Below are 18,672 nucleotides of genomic sequence, written 5' to 3' on the forward strand. Positions count from 1 at the left end.
CAGGGGAAATGCGGACTACCTTCTAGCCTAGCAGTCCCAGCTTATTTGGGAAGGATGCCATTCTGCCATTCTCATGAAAAGCCCTGTTTTGTCTATGGGCTGGAGAGGTACTTCACTGTTAAGTACATATGGCTGTGACCTAACCCTCAAAGAACAAGTGGCTGTTTTCCTACTGATGTCAGTAAACATAAGAGCAACAGATTATTTCCCAGAAGATAAGAAAAGCTGGAGTAAAACAACCTAATAAATACCTGACATTGTGTGCCTTTCAATGTCACAGTAATCTGAAGGAAGAAATTATTGCTCGTCCGCTTGGGTGAGGTATTCAGTTACCTCAGCTCTCTTTCAAGTCAGTAGCAGCCATATGGTAGTTGCTTCTTTGCCTGAATTCCAGCTAGTGTTCAAAGTCAGGCACTGGACACTGAGGTACACCCTTTCCCAGAGGAGGAAATCCTGTATCATGAGTTATGAGGGGATTGCACCACGAGGATCACTGTGTATTTTGAGTGGAGCTGTTGGGAAATGCAGCTTGTTGTTCAAAAACCTTTTGTTTCTTTTCTGTATGGTATCTATAGTTCTCTGACATAACTTCTGTGAGAATTCAACCTGTTGTGTATTTCTGGTGCATTGATTTCGATGAGTTACTGATGTGTTGATACGGTCTTTTTGTTTGCTAGAAGATGTACTTTTAACATGTCTTGTTTGGATTTTAGGAATGCTTCTTCAGCTCTATTCATTAAATAAATAAAGGCAAGAGCATCAGAAAATTGTGCAGTGCATCTGACAACAGTCTCTTGATCTGTGATGTTACAGTAAAAACACTTGCCAGTGCATGGCAGCATAAGCATACTGTATTTTGTTTGTTTTTTCCAGGTACAATTGTAATGAGGATAAATGCAACAGATGCAGATGAACCAAATAACCTAAATTCCAAAATTGCTTTCAGGATCGTTTCCCAAAGCCCTAGTGATGCATTCAGTATGGATAAGGATACTGGCCAAGTTCGAGTAGCAAAAATAAACCTTGACAGAGAGGTAAAAAAAAACCTTCCTGTTTTTTATCTGTTGACAGCTGTCTTCTGATGCCTATTGTGTTACCTTCAGCTCTGCCTGTCGGGGTAGAGAGCTGGCCCCCTTACCTTCCCCCGCCTCCCTTGAGATTAACTTTACCTGTGCTTGCATGAATTTTCACTGCCTGCCAGCTGGTAATCTGGATGTTTGCTCTCTGTGGCTGAGGGCAGCATCTCTGCTGCTAGCCCTGTCCTGACATGTTGTGACACCACTGGTCCTGTCCCTGCTTATGACCACTGAAATTTTTCCATTTGCCACATAAGTACAGTCCCAACTCTGTGGAGAGATCCAAAAGTCCCAAATCCTTTTCGAAGCCTCATCTCTACTCCATCAGAGCCTGTCAAGGTAGTTGTGTGTGAGATTTACTACTAGCTAGAGAGAAGAGGAGTTATAATTGACCATGAGAGGGATTACCAAAATGTAATAGAGACAATACAGTGAAGGAGAAAATTTTAGCTTGCTTTAAACACTTTTTTCTTATCATGGCAGACACAAAGTAGCTATTCTTTGGTGGTGGAAGCAAAAGACCGTGGTGGTGAATTAGGTGGGAATGCTGCAACATGTTCTTTAGAAATCAAGATTTTGGATGTCAATGACAATCTGCCCGTGGTTGAAAGTAGTGCAGTAAGTACATTTATCACAATATTTGGCATGTTCCTCCACCTGCTGGTATCCCGTTGCTTATTATGAGGTTGTGCAAACTTTCTTGCGCTGGTGAAATGAGGTAAATCATGACATCTTTTTAAAGAAGGGTGTTTTCTGGTTGCAGTTGGAAGGAAGCGTTGAAGAAAACAGAGCAAATGTGGAAATTCTCCGGATAAAAGTGTTTGACAAAGATGAAGAGTTTTCTGATAACTGGCTGGCAAACTTTTCATTTGTTTCTGGTAATGAAGGTGGCTTTTTCCGTATAGTAACAGATACTCAGACAAATGAAGGAATTTTGACTCTTGTGAAGGTTAGTATATTCTTTAGAGAGTCTTCTCTAAATGTTAGAATTTATTCCCTTTAAGTTGAATTATTTAAATTCAGTCAGTATGTAAACTGCAAATTTACATGGTAGACACTCCTCCTTTGGCATATTCTTTGTTTTTCCATTCAAATTATAATTTTTTCCAGCTTTACTGTTCACATTCTGTGTGATCTCAAGTATATCTAGTGGGGCAGAAGTCCCCAAACTTTCCTTCTTTTTGGGCTACATGTGCTGTAAACCTTCCCATATGCTTGCTCTCCTTGCTGGTCTCAGTTTAAATTTCTTTATTTCCTGTTGCCACAGATAACATTGCAGGCAACACCTACTCCATGAGCCATGGGCTACAAACTACTTAATAAATGTCCATAAATTGAAATAATGAATATATTTTCCATAAATGGAAATTTCTCTTTTGTGAATTTCACTCCCCTTTAGTCCACAAGCACTGAAGATGCATAGTGCCCTAAGTACCTCTTTTCCTTTTTTTTCCTCTGCTCTGGTTTCCTTATCTGAAAACTGATAATTGTTAAAAATGGATAAGCACTATTATGTAAATAAATTGGTTTTAAAAAATAAATATGGAAAAGCCAAGTAACATTGAGCACAGATTCACTGAAAGTAAAGACAGAATATATGGGTAGGACTCATTGCACCTACCTTAGATTAGTTTAAATTCAATAATATGAAGACAAACCTGGGGTGCCATCCATTGAAAATAAGAGTGATCTTCTGTATGTACTTTTAAAAAGTTGAAGCATTGTGTATTGAGAGTAACATGTTAACCAACAGTTCTTCTGTGCATACTGAAATACTGTTACGCAAATAGTATTATTTAAATATTAAATGTATTAATGTTGTTTAGGTATCAGATTCTGTCAAATTCTGAGTGTTTGTTTGGGTTTTTTTATTGCTCTAGGAACTGGATTATGAAAAAATGCAGAGCCTAAACTTGGGCATTGTTGTTACAAACAAAGCAGAGTTCCACAAGTCAATTAAATACAGTTATAAAGCACAAACAATTCCAATCAAAATTAATGTGATTAATGTGCGAGAAGGCCTTGTATTCCCTGGTGGCACAAAAATTATTGAAGCAAGTGAGAGCCTGCAGATAAGACAGGTTATTGGACAGTACCAAGCCAATGATGAAGACACTGGAAAAGCAGCAGAGCACGTTATGTAAGAATCTTTTTATAACCATCTCATAACTGAGTATGTCAAAAATCACATCTTACTATGAAAATGTGTGTATTGAGCTGAAATAATCTCAAAGTCAATCGTTTTCTACTGCACGTAAGTCACACCTAAAACAATATCATCATCAACTTTCTATTATCCAGAAATAGCTGCCTTGAAAAGCCTACTTGTTCAGTCGTATACACCTGCACGCTTAAATCCTGGCTCTAGAGGGCAAAGCAGGTTCCAGTATCCAGGGCAGGTTTATAGTCTTAGGTTTATAGTTGAAACCAATTCCAGTCACAGGAGTGTCAGACCTCAGGCACAGGGAGTCAGTCTCTGCTTTAAACAGAGAGTAAACATACTGTGAAGCTGATGGTTGTTTTTCCACTGATGGTTGTTTTCCTCATTATAAATGTGTACATCTTTATATGCAATTTTAATCAGGTACATGAAAGGAAGAGATGCAGCAAACTGGATCTCAATAGACTCAAACACAGGTGAAATCCGACTTGCCAAAAACCTCGATTATGAATCGTCTTATGTAGTAAATGGTACCTACACTTTCACCATGTTGGCTGTAACTACTGGTAAGTTGAGAGGGTTTTGTTTTCACATAATTGGTATATCTCTAACTGCCTCAAAGTTAGGCACCTAGTGCAGTTTTCCATAGGCTCTGTATTTGGGGGAAACACACTGATAACTCATTGAAATAGGATGAGCCTTGGAATGGACTCCTGAGGTGCCCATTTCTCTGACTAGATGCAGGTGAACTTTTTGTAAAAGTTTTGCAAAGACCAAGTCTGACAGGAACATCCCTTGTCAAGGTGGAAATTGCCAGTATCTCAGTACACTAATCAGCAGACTTCATAGTCCTCAGTTGTCTTGAATGCTGAGCAAGAAAAACTCCATTAACTTCTTGTGTATCTAATTAGAATTCTTTTATAATCTGCATGTTATTGTGTAACAATACATCGGAAATACTTTTTTTTTCTAAGTCAAAATAGTAAAACAATTTGCCTGCAGAAGAAGTTGGTAAATATGTTTATTAACATTAGGAATCAAATACTGCTCCCATAAGCTCCAGGGAGAGCTCTTTCTACTTATTGCAGTAATGTTTGTGTTTTGGAAAATATTCAGTTTTTTTAATTTTAAGATGAAATTTTTGTACTTTTCAAATCAATTTAATTTTTCATATTTTAAAATCTTAGATTTGCCAAAGAAAACAGTCACCGGCACAGTCATAATTCAAGTTAAAGATGAGAATGATAACTGCCCAGTTATTGTGAACCCTGTGCAGACGGTGTGTTCAGATGCAGAATTAGTTGATGTTACAGCTACTGATTTGGATGGTTACCCGAACAGTGATCCCTTCAGCTTTACTGTCATTGATGAGCCAGAAGGGACAGCAAAAGAATGGATAATTGCATCTGGAAATGGTGAGAAAATATATTTTTACTTACTTTCATTTCTTTGGAGTCCTAGTGTTGTAATTTGTTAATTCCAATCAAACTGACAGTTTGTCTGATCCAGACCAAAAAACCCCATATATATGGAGTTGGGCATGCAGACACATCACTCATGTTCTGCTCCCTTCTCTCCAGTGGCTATAAAAGCACAGTCATGTCTTGTAGGTCCTGTTGCCTTCCCCCAGTTGGACCATTTTTGCTTAGCTGGATGAGCCATACGTGGTGACCAGTATTTGATGGGTAACGCTGGGATCAAGCCATTCCCATCTTCCCACACAAAGCATGCAGTGATGGAGGATGCTTTTTGTTAAACTGAGCTTGGAGATACGGTTTTGTTACTGGCTGAAGTTGCTCTAACTTACAAATAAATAAATAAGGTTGTCTGCACAGGGGGCCTTGAAAAGGAGAAATACAGTGTAACTTGTCTAGGATTGTCCGGTACAGTATGAGCAAAAATAAGTCATAAATCATAAATAATTTTAATATTTCAAAAGGAGATGAGTGTTTTCTTCCTACATTTCCATTCATATAAGCCTGGGAAATGCTTGAAGGAAGTGCTTCAGTCAGGTAGATTGAAGGCACCAGAAAACACTTTTTTCTTCTCAGACTCATTATTCTGTCCTCTGTAATCCCACAGCATAACGCTGCAAAGCAATCAGCAGTCATCCTAATGGCTAGGGTTAGGACCAAGGAGGAATCTTCTTAGCTTTCCTCGTCCCACTTGCAGCCAGACTAGCAGTTACTGTAGGGGTCACGGCTCTCCCAAATAGCGTGGCATTCCCCAGCTGGGAACATCATCTGGGCATCTCTTGTCTGGCTGTGTCCTTGGTGTGACAGGGGAGCAAGCAGTGTGTTGGCTCCCAGTCTCCCTACAACAGATTAATCTCCTCTCAATTATCTGAGAGTGTGAGTGAGCACGGCTGCTTTGTTACCAGCGTGAATTACTTGATTAAAATAAGAACACATACGCTGTAGCAGCGGCTCGTTAAACTTCATTCCATTGCATTGGCTGGGCTGGACTGAACTGAACTGGAGGGGGCTTGTTGGGAGACTGTGAAGGTTTTATTTCTCTTAGTTTACAGGAGTCACCTTCCTCTCCACTCATTTCTTGTTTGTCTTGTCTTTTTCTTTAACCTCCCCGCTCCACCTCAGGCACCAGCATACAGCTGGTACCACAAAACCTGAAGGTGGGCAGAACTGAAGTTCCCATCCTAATAAAGGATTTCCAAGGGCTCAGCTGTCCTCAAGCACAGTCTCTGCAATTGACTGTGTGTAAGTGTGCGGATGACGGCGTATGCAGAGAGAGAGTTAGTGACGCTAAGGCAGTGGGTCTGGGACCAGGAGCGGTTGCACTAATCATCTTGGCGTTTTTACTTCTGTTGCGTAAGTAATTGTTTCATATTATCTCGGAAGCACTGTAAATATGGTCTGCAAGGTATCAGGAAAGAAACAGTCTAGCTCCCAGGTTTTAGCATCTTGATATACTTTGTGTAAACTCCTAGTTTGTGTGAAGCCATGGCAAATACCCAACGAATTTTGGTAACATCAGCATTTCACCCTCAAAGGATTTCAAGCTGTGCATTTTAAAATTAATGTGTACAACTTTAATATTTGTTTATGGTGCTGTAAATAACAGGTGGGGAAGCAGTAAGGAATCTCTTTGGTGTTTCTCACACCTCCCCATATGAACCCTAACTCTTTCCACTCAAATTGCAGCACTGTGTCCACTCTCTTCTCCCTTACCTGCATTTAAAATAGCAATCGTTTATTGCTTATACCAGTAGCAATCTATCTGTGGCAAAACAAAGTTCATTCCACCCCAATACACTCTGCTCCTGAGACTGGACTGTTTTGAGTTTCCCTAGGCAACACTCTAGACATGTCACAGGAGCGGTGAGGTGGAATCTACATGACGCCATGTCGTTATCTAGTAGTAAAATAACAGGACAGTAATAATAAATCCTGCAGTGGTATGGTGATATTTAGGGCTTGGTTTTGGTATATGAGATCTTTGATGGAAGTGTAATGATATACTTGCATGGTCATCTGTAGGATTGAGGCCCTGATGGGTTAGTTGCCACTTTACTCTCTAGGAAACCATCCTGGCATATGTTTCTAGGAAATATCTGGAGTATTTGGGAATGTGGTGTCAGTCTATTAGCCCTCAAACTGATCACTAGCTCACTAAACATTATATTTTGGCATGTGAGCTAATCAAATTTTGGTACTGGCTGTTAGCATGCTTTGACCCTAATCATCATATAGTTAATGGCAAACTTCTGTTTCCCCATAGTTATTCCACTGTTACTGCTGCTGTGTCGCTGCGGCTCAGGAGCAAAGGGATTTGCTGCAATACCAGACGGCAGCGAAGCGATGTTGCGTCAGTGGAACAGTGAAGGGGCAGCTCCCGAGGAGAAGGCATGTATCCCTAATAGCATTTCTCTTTGATTTCTGTCCAAGTGTTCAGTTCGCCACTTGGCATCTCTTCCACGTTATGGGCTGGTGTTTCAGAGCCATACAGCAGATTTTAACCACACATGACTGTTAATTAAAATTAACCCTGTGAGGCTCAGTGAAGTATGCATGGAAGATGAATTCCACCAGCAGCTCTGGAAACACCAGCCGTGGTGTTTAAATCCCAGAGTGAAGGGGAAGCAATCAAGCAAATGTTGATGGTATCTGAGCGGGAGATAGGAGTGTGGGAAAAGGATTGGTGCTGTAAAAAGTGAAGCATTTGCAAGCCTGGAATGTTCTGTGCCCCTTTGTGAGCATGGTAAAGTAGTCAAAGAATGGGTTATAAGGCTTAGCTTCTAGTTTAAAGTTTCAGGTTGCATTTTAAAGTCTTCCCTGTGCATTTGCCTTCTTAAACAAAGTAAATTCTTAAAAAAAAAAAGGGGGGGGGGTCAGAAAAAAGTGCAGATCTGCAGAGAGAACAGTGAATGCCAAGAGAAGTTTGCCCTTTCTTGTTATGCTATGAAACTCACTTTTCAAAAAAAAAAAAAAAAAAAGGGCATGACACTGGCATGCTTCTGCACAATAACAAAGAAACAGAAGTAAGGTAAAAAAATTATTTAGGGCCAATGCTCACACTGAATTCTTGAAAAAAAGACAATTAACGGGGAAGCCAAGCTGCTAGGAAAGAAGAAAGGGCTAGGCAGGCAGTGCACACTCGCCCGCTTTGTATCAGGGGAAAGCTGAGCAGAGTCTGTGCTGGAACAGCATGCCTTTTTTGGTGGTTTTTCTTCCTGCTTTCACTCCCAACCCTTTGAGTTTCCAGAAAACAATGATCTGTAGAAACATTTCCATGATCCTCCTTGGGAATGCGGTTGTGTAAGCTGCACCCTATTTCAGGAGTCCTTTTACTCTTTGCAGCAACATGTACAAGCGCAAATTTGAACAAGTCATAAGACAGCACCCTTGCAGGTCCCACCCAGCCCTGCTGCTGGTTTGGTGAGTTCCATGTGCTGGGCAGCACAGCTTTCATGTCACATCCTGATTTGTGTTATTTATGCAGTCAATGCTAAGCCTCATCTCACCCACTGTACTGGGGAACTCAAGAGGAGCAACCGGCGGAGCAACAACAGCAGCGGCAGCAGCAGCAGGGAAAAAAGGAGGAGGCCGCTCTGCCTCTCATGTAAGAGAGCATCACAGCAGTATTACCAAGGAAAGATGGGAAGAGCAAAGACATCTCCTTTCTGGTGCTGAATATGGAGCCATGGCAGCTGGAGGAGCTAAAGGCGTGGCAGGTGTAGAAAGCAAGACAGTGGTGGCTGGAGGAGGAGTCGCGGTGGGAGCAGCAGGAGCCATGAATGAAGAATTTTTAAGAGACTACTTCAATGATGTAAGCATATGACCTGTGAAAACAGTATTTTGATATTTACACTTAGTGTGGTGAAATGCTTGCTGTTCATGTTATTACAAACGCAGGTGAGTAGATATGTATGTATAAACAGTCGTGATACAATGGCCAATGTTGTGTGCAAGCAGAGTTGGGGGCATTAAGAGCTTTTGGATTAGTTTCACAATGTGGCACTTAGAGTATGACAATGCTCAGTCTTGTAGCGCTGACTGTTTACAAGGTCTCCCACAAGGAGACCCTTCTTTTTGGGGAGGTACTTGGGAATGGGATCCAGGATATTCAGCAGTGACCAAGGAGCCCCTTGCCCAGGAAGAAGCCATGAGAAAGACTATATGATCTGAATCTTAGGGATTTAAGCACATTAAACTGGCCTGTAGGGAGGTACCTATGACTCATCATGAGTCACAGCTACAAACTTTATAATGGAGCAGGTTTTTGAAAGATAAGCCATAGATGTCATACAGTAGAGGGTGGATCTGCACTTTCAAAGCAGCCGATGAAGCAAGTGGTGGTGGATTTGTCTCTTTGCCCAGTAGCCTGAGTAAGGGGCCATTTATCAGAAGTGTATGAGGCACATGATGCAATCCCCTTTATGACTTTTCTTTTGGTGACCTAACCATCGACCAACAGGCAAACAGGCATACTCATTGCAGCTCTTCCTCTTTGTGTAATGCGCATCCTTAGTCCTTAGGCTGGTGAGCTCCTTATAGTGGAAGTTTCACCTCTGTATGCCAGGGAGTGTACAGATCGTCCATCTCCTGTACAAATAAAACGTCTTCCCATCCTACAGCTGGCTGATGATGGGGTTCTGCAGGGGAGTAGCTGTGCAGCTTTGGATCACCACCTCAGGCCAGGGAAGGATTTGAGCTTAAGACACTTACGTCTCCTGGGTCCTGTAGCTACTGGTCTTCTGGGTGAACAGATGCAACAGTAGCAATTCTGCTTTCCTTCTGTTCTTTGCACTTCCTAATATTTAGACATACTTTATGCATAGCTGCCTGATGAAGTCATGCAGGAGGGCTTTGTAAAGGTCACGCTAGAGTAACTCGTACAACTTCTGGGATTCTTAGATTACAGGAAAGAAAGAAAGAAAAAAAAATACAAGTTGCCAAACCAAATAGTTTCAGATGTGTGTTGATTTTTGTAGAAGCACCTCAGGTAATGTGCCTTCTTCCAGGATCAAATGCAGATAAACATACAGAGTCAATTTAGGTCTGGATACATACCACATTACACAGATGTCTGAGCTAATATGCACTCCAGAACTTCAAATGTGGCAGAAAATTATTCTGAGCACAAGCCAGCAACTGTATTAGGTCAAGGTGGTAAAAGGATTGAGCTGTCTTCACTCCTGGAACTGGAGCTGGTGCAAGCGTGTACACTGATATTTGTGGTAGCACTGGCAGCAGCTCCATTACAGATGCCACTCTCAGACTGAGCTGGCCCTGGAAGTGCTACAGTCTAGAACCCATGAGCCAAAGTGGCCTGCACAGAGCCTAAAAATTTATATGCTGGACTACGTTCCTGTACCTACCAACCCATTTAACTTTGTGATAGTACCCAAGGTTTTCAATTTCATCTCAGATTCTTCTTCTCATCAAATATACTGTCAAGTTCAAACTAACTTCAGAAAAGCAAAAAGCACTTGCTTGGTTGACAGTTTGTGTGGGTTCAGTTAAATTTTCTTATCTTAATCTTTTTGATCAAGCATTCCTGATTTCCAGATTTATTAAGTCTAGAGCTGACACTAATGAACTTTTGCTTGCTTTTGTTTTCTGTCTGTAGAAAGCTGTCTCTTTTGCGGATGAAGATGAAGCCCAAGCTGCAAACGACTGTCTCCTGGTTTATTCCCAGGGAGAGTCAAGCTCCCCCCATGGCTCCGTCGGCTGCTGCAGTTTCATTGAGGCCGATTTTGATGACCACTTTCTTGATGATTTGGGGGACAAATTTAAGACTCTAGCAGAAATATGCATAGGCAGACACATCAACATGAAAGATGGTAGCTCCAGGAATGAATCTGGTTTCAGCCTTAGTAACGCAAAGTCACAATTCGTAGATCAGCAAAACACTTCCAGCTCGGAACAAGTCTTTGCCTCAAGCAGCCACTTCCAGCCGTCCCCACCGATGCACGTAGGCGGTGGTGCAGGAGACACCGTGTCCGAGGAGGTGGTCACCGAAACAACCTTTACATCCCGCTCTGGGCAGCACGACATCCAGCCCCTTCCCACAGCCCATGCAGAGACCAATTTCAGCCTGACGGAAACGTCCTACTCTGCGGGGGCTCCTGCCCACTCATCCACTGTCTTTCTAGACCCTCAGTTTAGGGAGAACGTGGTGGTGACAGAGAGAGTGCTGGCACCTGCGTCGAGCTTGCAGGGTGTGGTGGAAATCCCCGACCTGCCGCACACAAATAACGTGGTGGTTACGGAGCGGATGGTGAAGTCGGAGGGCGCCAGGCCAGGAGCCCTGATGGTTCAGGATCTCCCTGACTCCCAGTATGTCGTGGTGAGGGAGCGGGAGAGGGTGCTCGTGCCTGCTGCAGAGCAGGCCTCGCTGGGCTTCCCTGCTTCAGGAGAGGGGCGCAGTGTGGTGGTGACAGCCTCGGGGACGCAGAGCAGAGCCGAGCAGGTGGCGGGTGCCGGCTTGGGAAGGCAAGAGCACGTGTTGATCACAGACTCCCTGCTAAACCAGGCGGGCTCCAACCTAGAGGGGCCACCTCCTGCCAGCGCCACGCTGAGCAAGTCTTCCAGGGTCACCAAATACAGCACGGTGCAGTACACACGCTCGTAGAGGCATGTCCAGCACTCTTGTGTCAGCGTGCGTGTTGCCTTGGGTTTTCTCTTGAGACTCAAATACGCTGGTGCTTTCAGAATGACATGGACTCGCTTGCGGTGGTTTGTATACATAAGGATTGTGACCAAGAAGCTAGTAAGGAAATCTGCTGCTGTTGTTAGGCAACGTTGGTGGTGATGCTTTTGAAGTGGAAAGATGTGGGAAATATATATTTTTTTCTTTGTTTGCCATTTTTTGTAACTGCTTTTTGTTGTTCAGTTAGTGTAATAATACCACATAACCACAGCTGCGTAATTATGGGAGAGCAGAAAAAAAAAAAAGTTAAAATCTAGTGATGGATAGTGGTGTGCAAAGCACAAGTTAAGTTTCTGAACTGCTGTTTAGTGTATCTGCTGAAGTCCCCCCCAGGGGGCATCCATTTCTCATTGCATGTTTGCCGCCTATTACCTTGTGGGCCAGGGAAGCTCCCCTGAGCTGCAGCTGCAGATCTCTGCACATGGGTGAACTGCTAAGAAATCTCTACTTCTCAAGAAGCCTAAGCCACCAAAGCCAGTACGTTGTCAGGGCAGTGGTGTGTTGATCTCCTGGAGGGATGTCACAACTTTGAGTTATCAATGTTTGTACCTTAAGCAATCAATACTTGCATATTAGCACAGGGGTTAAACAGAGCAAGTAGCAAAAAATGCTGAAAACTGCAGTTTTTCTGGTACCTCAATGTAAAAATTCCATTACTTGGTGTTGGGTCTAGGCTGACATGGTCAAGTAAGCATTTGCATTGTACAGATTTTTCACAGCCTCCTAACTGGTCCTTTAATAATGTATGAGAAACAGCCAGAACTTAGCTTTAGAGCCAGGGAGTCAGTCAGTAGCTTTGCTAGCAAAGTTTGTGGCCCTTAGACATCTGTAGGATCTGATTTATAAGTGCAATTAGCCAATTGATTTTAATTCTGTCTGTGAACTCACAGATACAAGCACAGAAATGCAGCCTGGTGAGTGGGCGGTGTGTGGGTGAGGTTCTGCTGGCTCCAACACCAGAGCTCAGGGGACTGTGTAGTGACATACAATGACAGCTTTCCTGAGCTCTGACAAGAGAAGAGAAAGCTCCCTATAGTTCTGTGACACTTAGAATTACTTTTCTTTCTATGAAGTTTATGTGGTAAAAGCAGAAGAGACTATTGTAGACTGTTTGGCACTATGTATATATGCACATGTAAATATTTATTTGTATGCAGTTTGAAACATTTTAAAGTTAATTTTATGGAGGAGAAACTGCCATACACTCCTCATGTTTTGTCAGAGTAGAAAGATGTATTTTAGATGAGATATTGGTCCAGTGTTTATCTCATACTTGTAAAATCAGCAAAGCTGCTCATATGGTAATGCAAAGCCCATGCACCTGCCAAGCTTTCTTGTCTCCATCTCTCCTGGAGTTTTCCTGCAGCTGCAGTGTTATCGTTTTCTACTGATACATTTTGCCTTTGACTAGAAATGCTTTCAGTGTATTTGATTTGAGTGATAAGGATGTAAAAGTTGATTCCAAACAATTAAGATAAAAAGTAGGAACTATGGCTTTGCTTAACGGGGTGCATTTTTACAGATGGGCCATTATGTGAAGTGGAGGAGTACCTCCAAGCAAATCAAACTACTTTCTTGCTTGGACCTGTTGGTTATTTTTCTCTTAAACTTCATTTTTAAAGTACGTGTATTTACTTTTAAGCAAGCATGCAGTTTTAAGTGGTGACCATTTTTTGATGCAGTTAGAGGGAATGAACTTATTTCTGACTTTTTAATGGAGTATTTCTGTGCTTTATGCAATCTTAAATAAAGAACTCCAATGCATTTTATTTTTTTTTTCTTCATTCAGTTTTAAGGTCCCTGCCTGAAAACAATGACTTTCCTACCACAAATAAAAAAAGTTTAAAGGTATAATGGGGATTGTGATTTTTCAAACAGCCTGAAGGAATATCTGAAAGATAGAGATGTAAGGAAAGTTGGTGTCCTGCTAACTTGTACATTCTGAAAAAAAAAAAAGTGAATTCTGCCTGCTGGTTAAGCACACTAAATTCTGTAAGAACTTGATGTAAGATAACAGCATCCCATCCACAGATGTACTGGGATTTGAGTCAAAATCTTCTAATCAGTTTATACTTCCAAGCCACATGGCATAAAATGACGTCTCAGTTTTATAGTTGTTAAAACATATGGTTGTTAACATCCAGAAGAGGATGTAAGAGTCAGGACTGTCACAGAAATCCCGACTTCCCTGTCTATTGCTTACGTATAAACTTTTATCACAGATTTGCTAAGATTCATTAAGAGTGAATTTCCATTATTTGGTTTAGTCTTGTACCAAGACTTCAAATGATACTAGCATGTGCAGTACTGGCAGAACATCCATCAGATTAAATACATCACTTCTAATGGAGCTGTGTTTTTTAAGTGATAGTGGGAGGAATACACAGACCTAAACTAATGGAAATGCCTGGTTAGCATCTGACCACTAGATAACCCTGACAGAGGGATTGGCCCTACACCCTTATCTTTGTGAGAGATGCCTCATTCTGACTTCAGAAGTAAAAATGAAGTCTGTAATTTTCTTATCTAAAAATAACAAAGGATGGTTATGCTGACATACCAGTGTGACAGGGACTGCATCCACGCTGCTCTTCCCTGATTTATGTTTCCTGCAAATCCTCACTAAGTGCATCAAGACTTCGTGAGTCTGAACCAGTGTGCCACAAGGATGCAGCCATTCACAGCAGGAGGGCATGTGGAGCACCAGTCCTGAGTAAGTATTTCTTTGTTGTGCTTTGGCATATACTTGGAGCCAGGCTAGACTTTGCAAGACAGGACAATCTCTTCCAGGCTCCATTCGCTCCTGGGAATTTGACCATCGTCCACTATCAAAGGCTTAAAGCTTGTCAGGGTTATCAGCAGTAAATCAGGTTTTAAAGTTAAATAAATCAGCTGCTCTGCCCAGGAGGGTGATGGTATGTGTTTATGGCCTTGAGGCATCCCAAAAATGCTGGACCCTGGTGGTGGGCCCAGCGGTGTGCTGTGTGTCATAGTTGGGGAGAGCACGGACAAGGACTCGGGGTTTTTGGCCTTTCCTTGAGGGATTCAAATCCGCTGCTCTCCCAGCCTGGGATGCTCCATGTGGGAATGGGCACCACATCTCCTGCCCTGCAGTGCACACCGGTAGCTGAAACGCACTCTGTTACAAAAGCTGCGTGAGTGGCAGAGTTTGTGCAGGTTCAAGGCAGGTGTGCATGGGAAAGCAAGCCACTGGGCTACTGAATACACAGAAATGGCTTCCAGCTCTGAGAAAGCTGATAGCTGAGTGCTGAGGGGAAGACCTTCCCTGGGCCCCCCTTATGGTGACTGCTGATGATGGGATACTGGACAAGGAGGACTCTTGCCATGATCCAGGAGAGGCTTGGTGTCAACGGAGAACAGGACAGCAGTCACCTGAGGCTAATGCACAGTAGATGACTGGATGAGGAGAAAAAAGGGTGGTTTGCTCTCCCTGCAGAGCGAGCAATCACTGAATAAAAAAATCTGACATAGGGCAGGGACCTGATTTCCAGATAAGCCATGCCCAGTGCCCCAACCCTCCCGTGAGAGCCTCTGCCAAGAAACAACAGCACAAACGTAGCCATTGTGACCCTTGAACCACACAAAGAGGTTGCTGTCTCCAGCTCCCAGCTTCTCTGGGTGGCCTCACTTCACGAGCTGCCACTGAAGTTTCCTCAGCACATCCTCTTGCTCAGCATGTTGGCAGCTGAAAATCAAACTCAACATCCACCTCTCCCAAAAAGGCTATAGATGGCATTACAGCCTGTGCAGAGCAGATGCTGAAAGCTTCTCCCCAGATGAGCACATTATTTAACTTCTGGTGCTGCCATAGGGAGCATCGCTGTGCCCACAGCTCTCTGCAGACTGCCTGCTACAAAGGACAACTCCCCAAGCAGTACAGAGTGCTGGACGATCTCAGGTTTTGCAGTCCAATGATACAGATAAAATAAACTGTACCAGTGGCCCATGCCATCCTCCTCACCACACCACGTCTTTATTTCGGTGGAAAAAAACCACCGAAGTAAGTAAAGCTGTGAATGTACTTGCTCCCCTAGTGTGTGGGGAGGTTGTCCTTATTTTTACAGCTTCCCATTCATAGAGACATTGAGGCTGTAATGAAATGGGGTGGGAGGGTAGGGGCTGCAGCTGAAAAACTGTATTTTTATGTAATACTAAGCGAATTTTTTGAATTGCCAAATGCTGAGGGAAACTTCCATCATTACCTTGTATTAGCTGGGGAAGCCCAGGCACAAAGGGATTTGCACTAGGCAGATGTTCCCTCTGGTTACTTCATTATTTTCTTTTAGTTACTGAAACACATGTACAAAGTGATAGCACTGGTTTTAAAACTGCCCTGAAACTCATTTCCTTGCACTATATAACAGAAAGTGTCTCCAGTCAGATGGTGGAAATGCCTCCAGAAGATGCTGTGGATGCACTGAGGGAAAACCACGTGGCAAAGTTTGCTCTGCAGGGTGCCGGGGCAGAAGGGTTTGTAGCCCTCCTGCCTCAGCTCCAAACTGTTTTCTGACCTATGATTCAAACGTTTCATCAAAATATTTCTCTTAGATCTGTTATCTCTAGCAAATAAAACTCAGAGATGAGATATCACCTCCCAGTGATTAAGCAACAAATGGCATTGATTCCCTGGCTAATGATTATCCAAGATCTCTGGAGCAGGGCTGAACTTTAAGCCCTTGGGGAGCACAGGAATTTGAGAGGACAGTGCTGGTACCAACTGATGGGTCTCCCTCAGGCCTGGAATCCAGCCTCCCAAAGCTCCCACCTACCCTTCTTCTGCTCGGGACAGGGTATCTGGGAGCAGCTGTGGAGCACAGGATGGTGTGGATGCTGTACTGCTGCTGGAGTAGCTTGGTGGCAGTGGCATGACACTGGGCAGAAGAAGGGCACAGGCTGCAGCAGTGCCCTGGGCTGGGTACTAGGGGCAGGGCTGTGATAGCCTCTCCATATGGACCTCCAGCCTGGCTGGTTGCCTTCACCGATTTCTCCTGCCATCCACGCTGGTGCCTTCCTCACTTCCCTTGATTTCTTCCCCTTGTGAAAAACTCCTCTCTAATTACTTTTTTTTTTTTTTTAATCTCCGAGCATTACCAATTACTCTTTTCATCCTGTCTTGAAAATAAAACTAAAAGCAGAGCTTCCAAGTAGAAGGAATCATGCACCTAAGGCATCAGCTTTTAGATGGAGCCAAATCACATCTCCCAGATGATGCATTGCACCTGATGTGACTCACATCTGACAATACAGCTAGTGCTGGCAGGGAGATATTTGCTCTGTGCGCAGGGGTTCTCACTCTTTTGCCATTTATCATCCTGTGATACACCTATAACTTTTGTCCTGTAGCCAACAAGCTTGACCTTTGCAAGAGCAGGAAAGACAGAAAGCCTCTCACGCTGCTTTTGCATCCTGCCTTTGTTTTATTCCTATAAGCAAGATGTGGGAGAGCTGAAATACAGATCCATAAAAATATTTAATTTTACATAGTCCTAGTAACTTGGAGAGGGGCCATTCTTCCTCCCTACACTCTTCCTCGCTGGAATAATTTTTTTCCCTAACACAAACCAACCATACCATTCAGAGTTCTGTGTGAGGTTTTTCAGGAATCTCTTAAAACAAGCGACCAAATTAGACTTAGTGTCAGATGAGTAAAAGTGTGGTTGCTCCCTAAGTGCCCCAAAAACCCTTTTCTGGGTCAAATACCACTCTAATGGGTGGTGCTAGTGGAATTAGTAGTTGAGCTTAGGGCACTTCGGATAAATGACAGTCAGCTGGGGCAGTTGAATCCCAGACTACAACAGTAAACAGCTGGAGCAGATCTCAAGGACCTGTCCTGAACAAGGGGTGGAGGATTATTCTCACACCCCTGTTCTTTGAATTAATGAGCAGTTAAATATTTGATACTACATGAAACAAGTCCAAGCGCAGTGACTTTACACTGTACTGGTTTTGGCTGGGATAGAGTTAATTTTCTTCATAGCAGCTCCTATGGTGCTATGTTTTGGATTTGTGACTGAAACTGTGTTGATAACACAGGGATGCATTAGTTATTCCTGAGCAGAGCTTGCACAGTGTCAAAGCCTTTCCTCCTTCTCACATTGCCCTGCCATCAAGGAGACTAGGCGTGGGCAAGAAGTTGGCAGGGGACACAGGTGGGACACTACACCCACAGTGCAAAGTCCAAAAGGAAGGTCAAAATGTGGAGCTGTCCCAGAGTGTCTTTACTTATTTTTCAGATATGCTATTTACGTTTTTCACTGAGAAGGAATATTCTGCCCTATGACAAAACAAAATAAATAGAATGACAAAACAAAAAGAATACTTTTGAAGCACATGAATGGAACAGAAACATTCTTGATGTGATCTGGTGTGAAGGGCAAGAAAATAATTTGAGGCAGAAAGCTCTAGAGCAGAGAGGTTCTGCTCTAAACATGATTTTAGGCTCCTGACCAGTGGATTTATTGCATAAGCCTAAGTTTGGCATCAGCAATGTGACACAATATGTGACAGCGTGGAAGAAGGAGAGAAGATGCTGTTTTCAAAATTGATTCTGGAAGAGGACGTGCTGAATGTACCACTCAATCTGAGTTTACAAAATTATCTGCTGTGTATTAGAGAGAAATAATCTGTGAGGAATGTTGGCTGCACTGGAAGGAATTTGTGCCACAAATAAATTAGCATTTAGGACCACCAGGGTTCATTTCAGAGAGAGCCTCCTTTGAAAAGCCCTGCCCCTCAGATAACCCCTCTTTGTTTCTCTCTCACATCTACCTTTTCCTCCTGTGCTCTCTAGACAGATTAAGGGATCAATATGAGTCAAAATACTCCCCTGTGCCACCTACTCCTCCAGCAGAGTCTGTGGTTTTTTGTTTAGAGGAGTTGGAGTTTGACAATACCTGACCTATCTGAGTGCATTAACTTTGTTTGCAGAGCATTGGGAAAGAAAACCGGCCTTTCAAAGGGAAGGAAAATCTGCCTTCAGCATTTTTTTTTATTTATTTACCTTGGTGACAGAATGATTTTTAGTTTTTTATGGCTGGCTCTGTCTGCCATAACAGATAAGCTTCTGAATCACAGTGCCATAGGAACGGCAGGCATTTTCCCTGGTCTCACTGAAAAGAGAATTGGTTTATTACCTTTATTACCAACAGATGACCAGCTGCTTCCCTAGGGGCACTAAGGGTGTAACACATTTCTTCAAGCAGAACCATGAAATCTTTCCTTCTGTACAGAAAAGCCCGACGG

The 18,672-nt window shown here is 43.0% G+C and overlaps 1 protein-coding gene across 1 annotated transcript in view; it reads left to right on the forward strand.

Moving 5' to 3' along the window:
- Positions 1-11,331, forward strand: part of DSG2 (desmoglein 2) — a gene marked incomplete at its 5' end in the record, with an annotated part of 14,138 nt that extends 2,807 nt beyond the window's left edge. The window contains 10 exons of the mRNA XM_010081162.1: positions 874-1,034; positions 1,560-1,694; positions 1,840-2,025; positions 2,957-3,216; positions 3,661-3,803; positions 4,425-4,652; positions 5,835-6,065; positions 6,976-7,100; positions 8,197-8,523; positions 10,327-11,331. Of these exons, the coding sequence (XP_010079464.1) occupies positions 874-1,034; positions 1,560-1,694; positions 1,840-2,025; positions 2,957-3,216; positions 3,661-3,803; positions 4,425-4,652; positions 5,835-6,065; positions 6,976-7,100; positions 8,197-8,523; positions 10,327-11,331 (2,801 nt within the window). The remainder of the gene's footprint in view (positions 1-873; positions 1,035-1,559; positions 1,695-1,839; positions 2,026-2,956; positions 3,217-3,660; positions 3,804-4,424; positions 4,653-5,834; positions 6,066-6,975; positions 7,101-8,196; positions 8,524-10,326) is intronic.
- Positions 11,332-18,672: the final 7,341 nt, after the last annotated feature.

The sequence above is a fragment of the Pterocles gutturalis genome, unplaced genomic scaffold (assembly GCF_000699245.1).
Source record: "Pterocles gutturalis isolate BGI_N339 unplaced genomic scaffold, ASM69924v1 scaffold10294, whole genome shotgun sequence".
NCBI classification, from domain to species: domain Eukaryota; kingdom Metazoa; phylum Chordata; class Aves; order Pterocliformes; family Pteroclidae; genus Pterocles; species Pterocles gutturalis.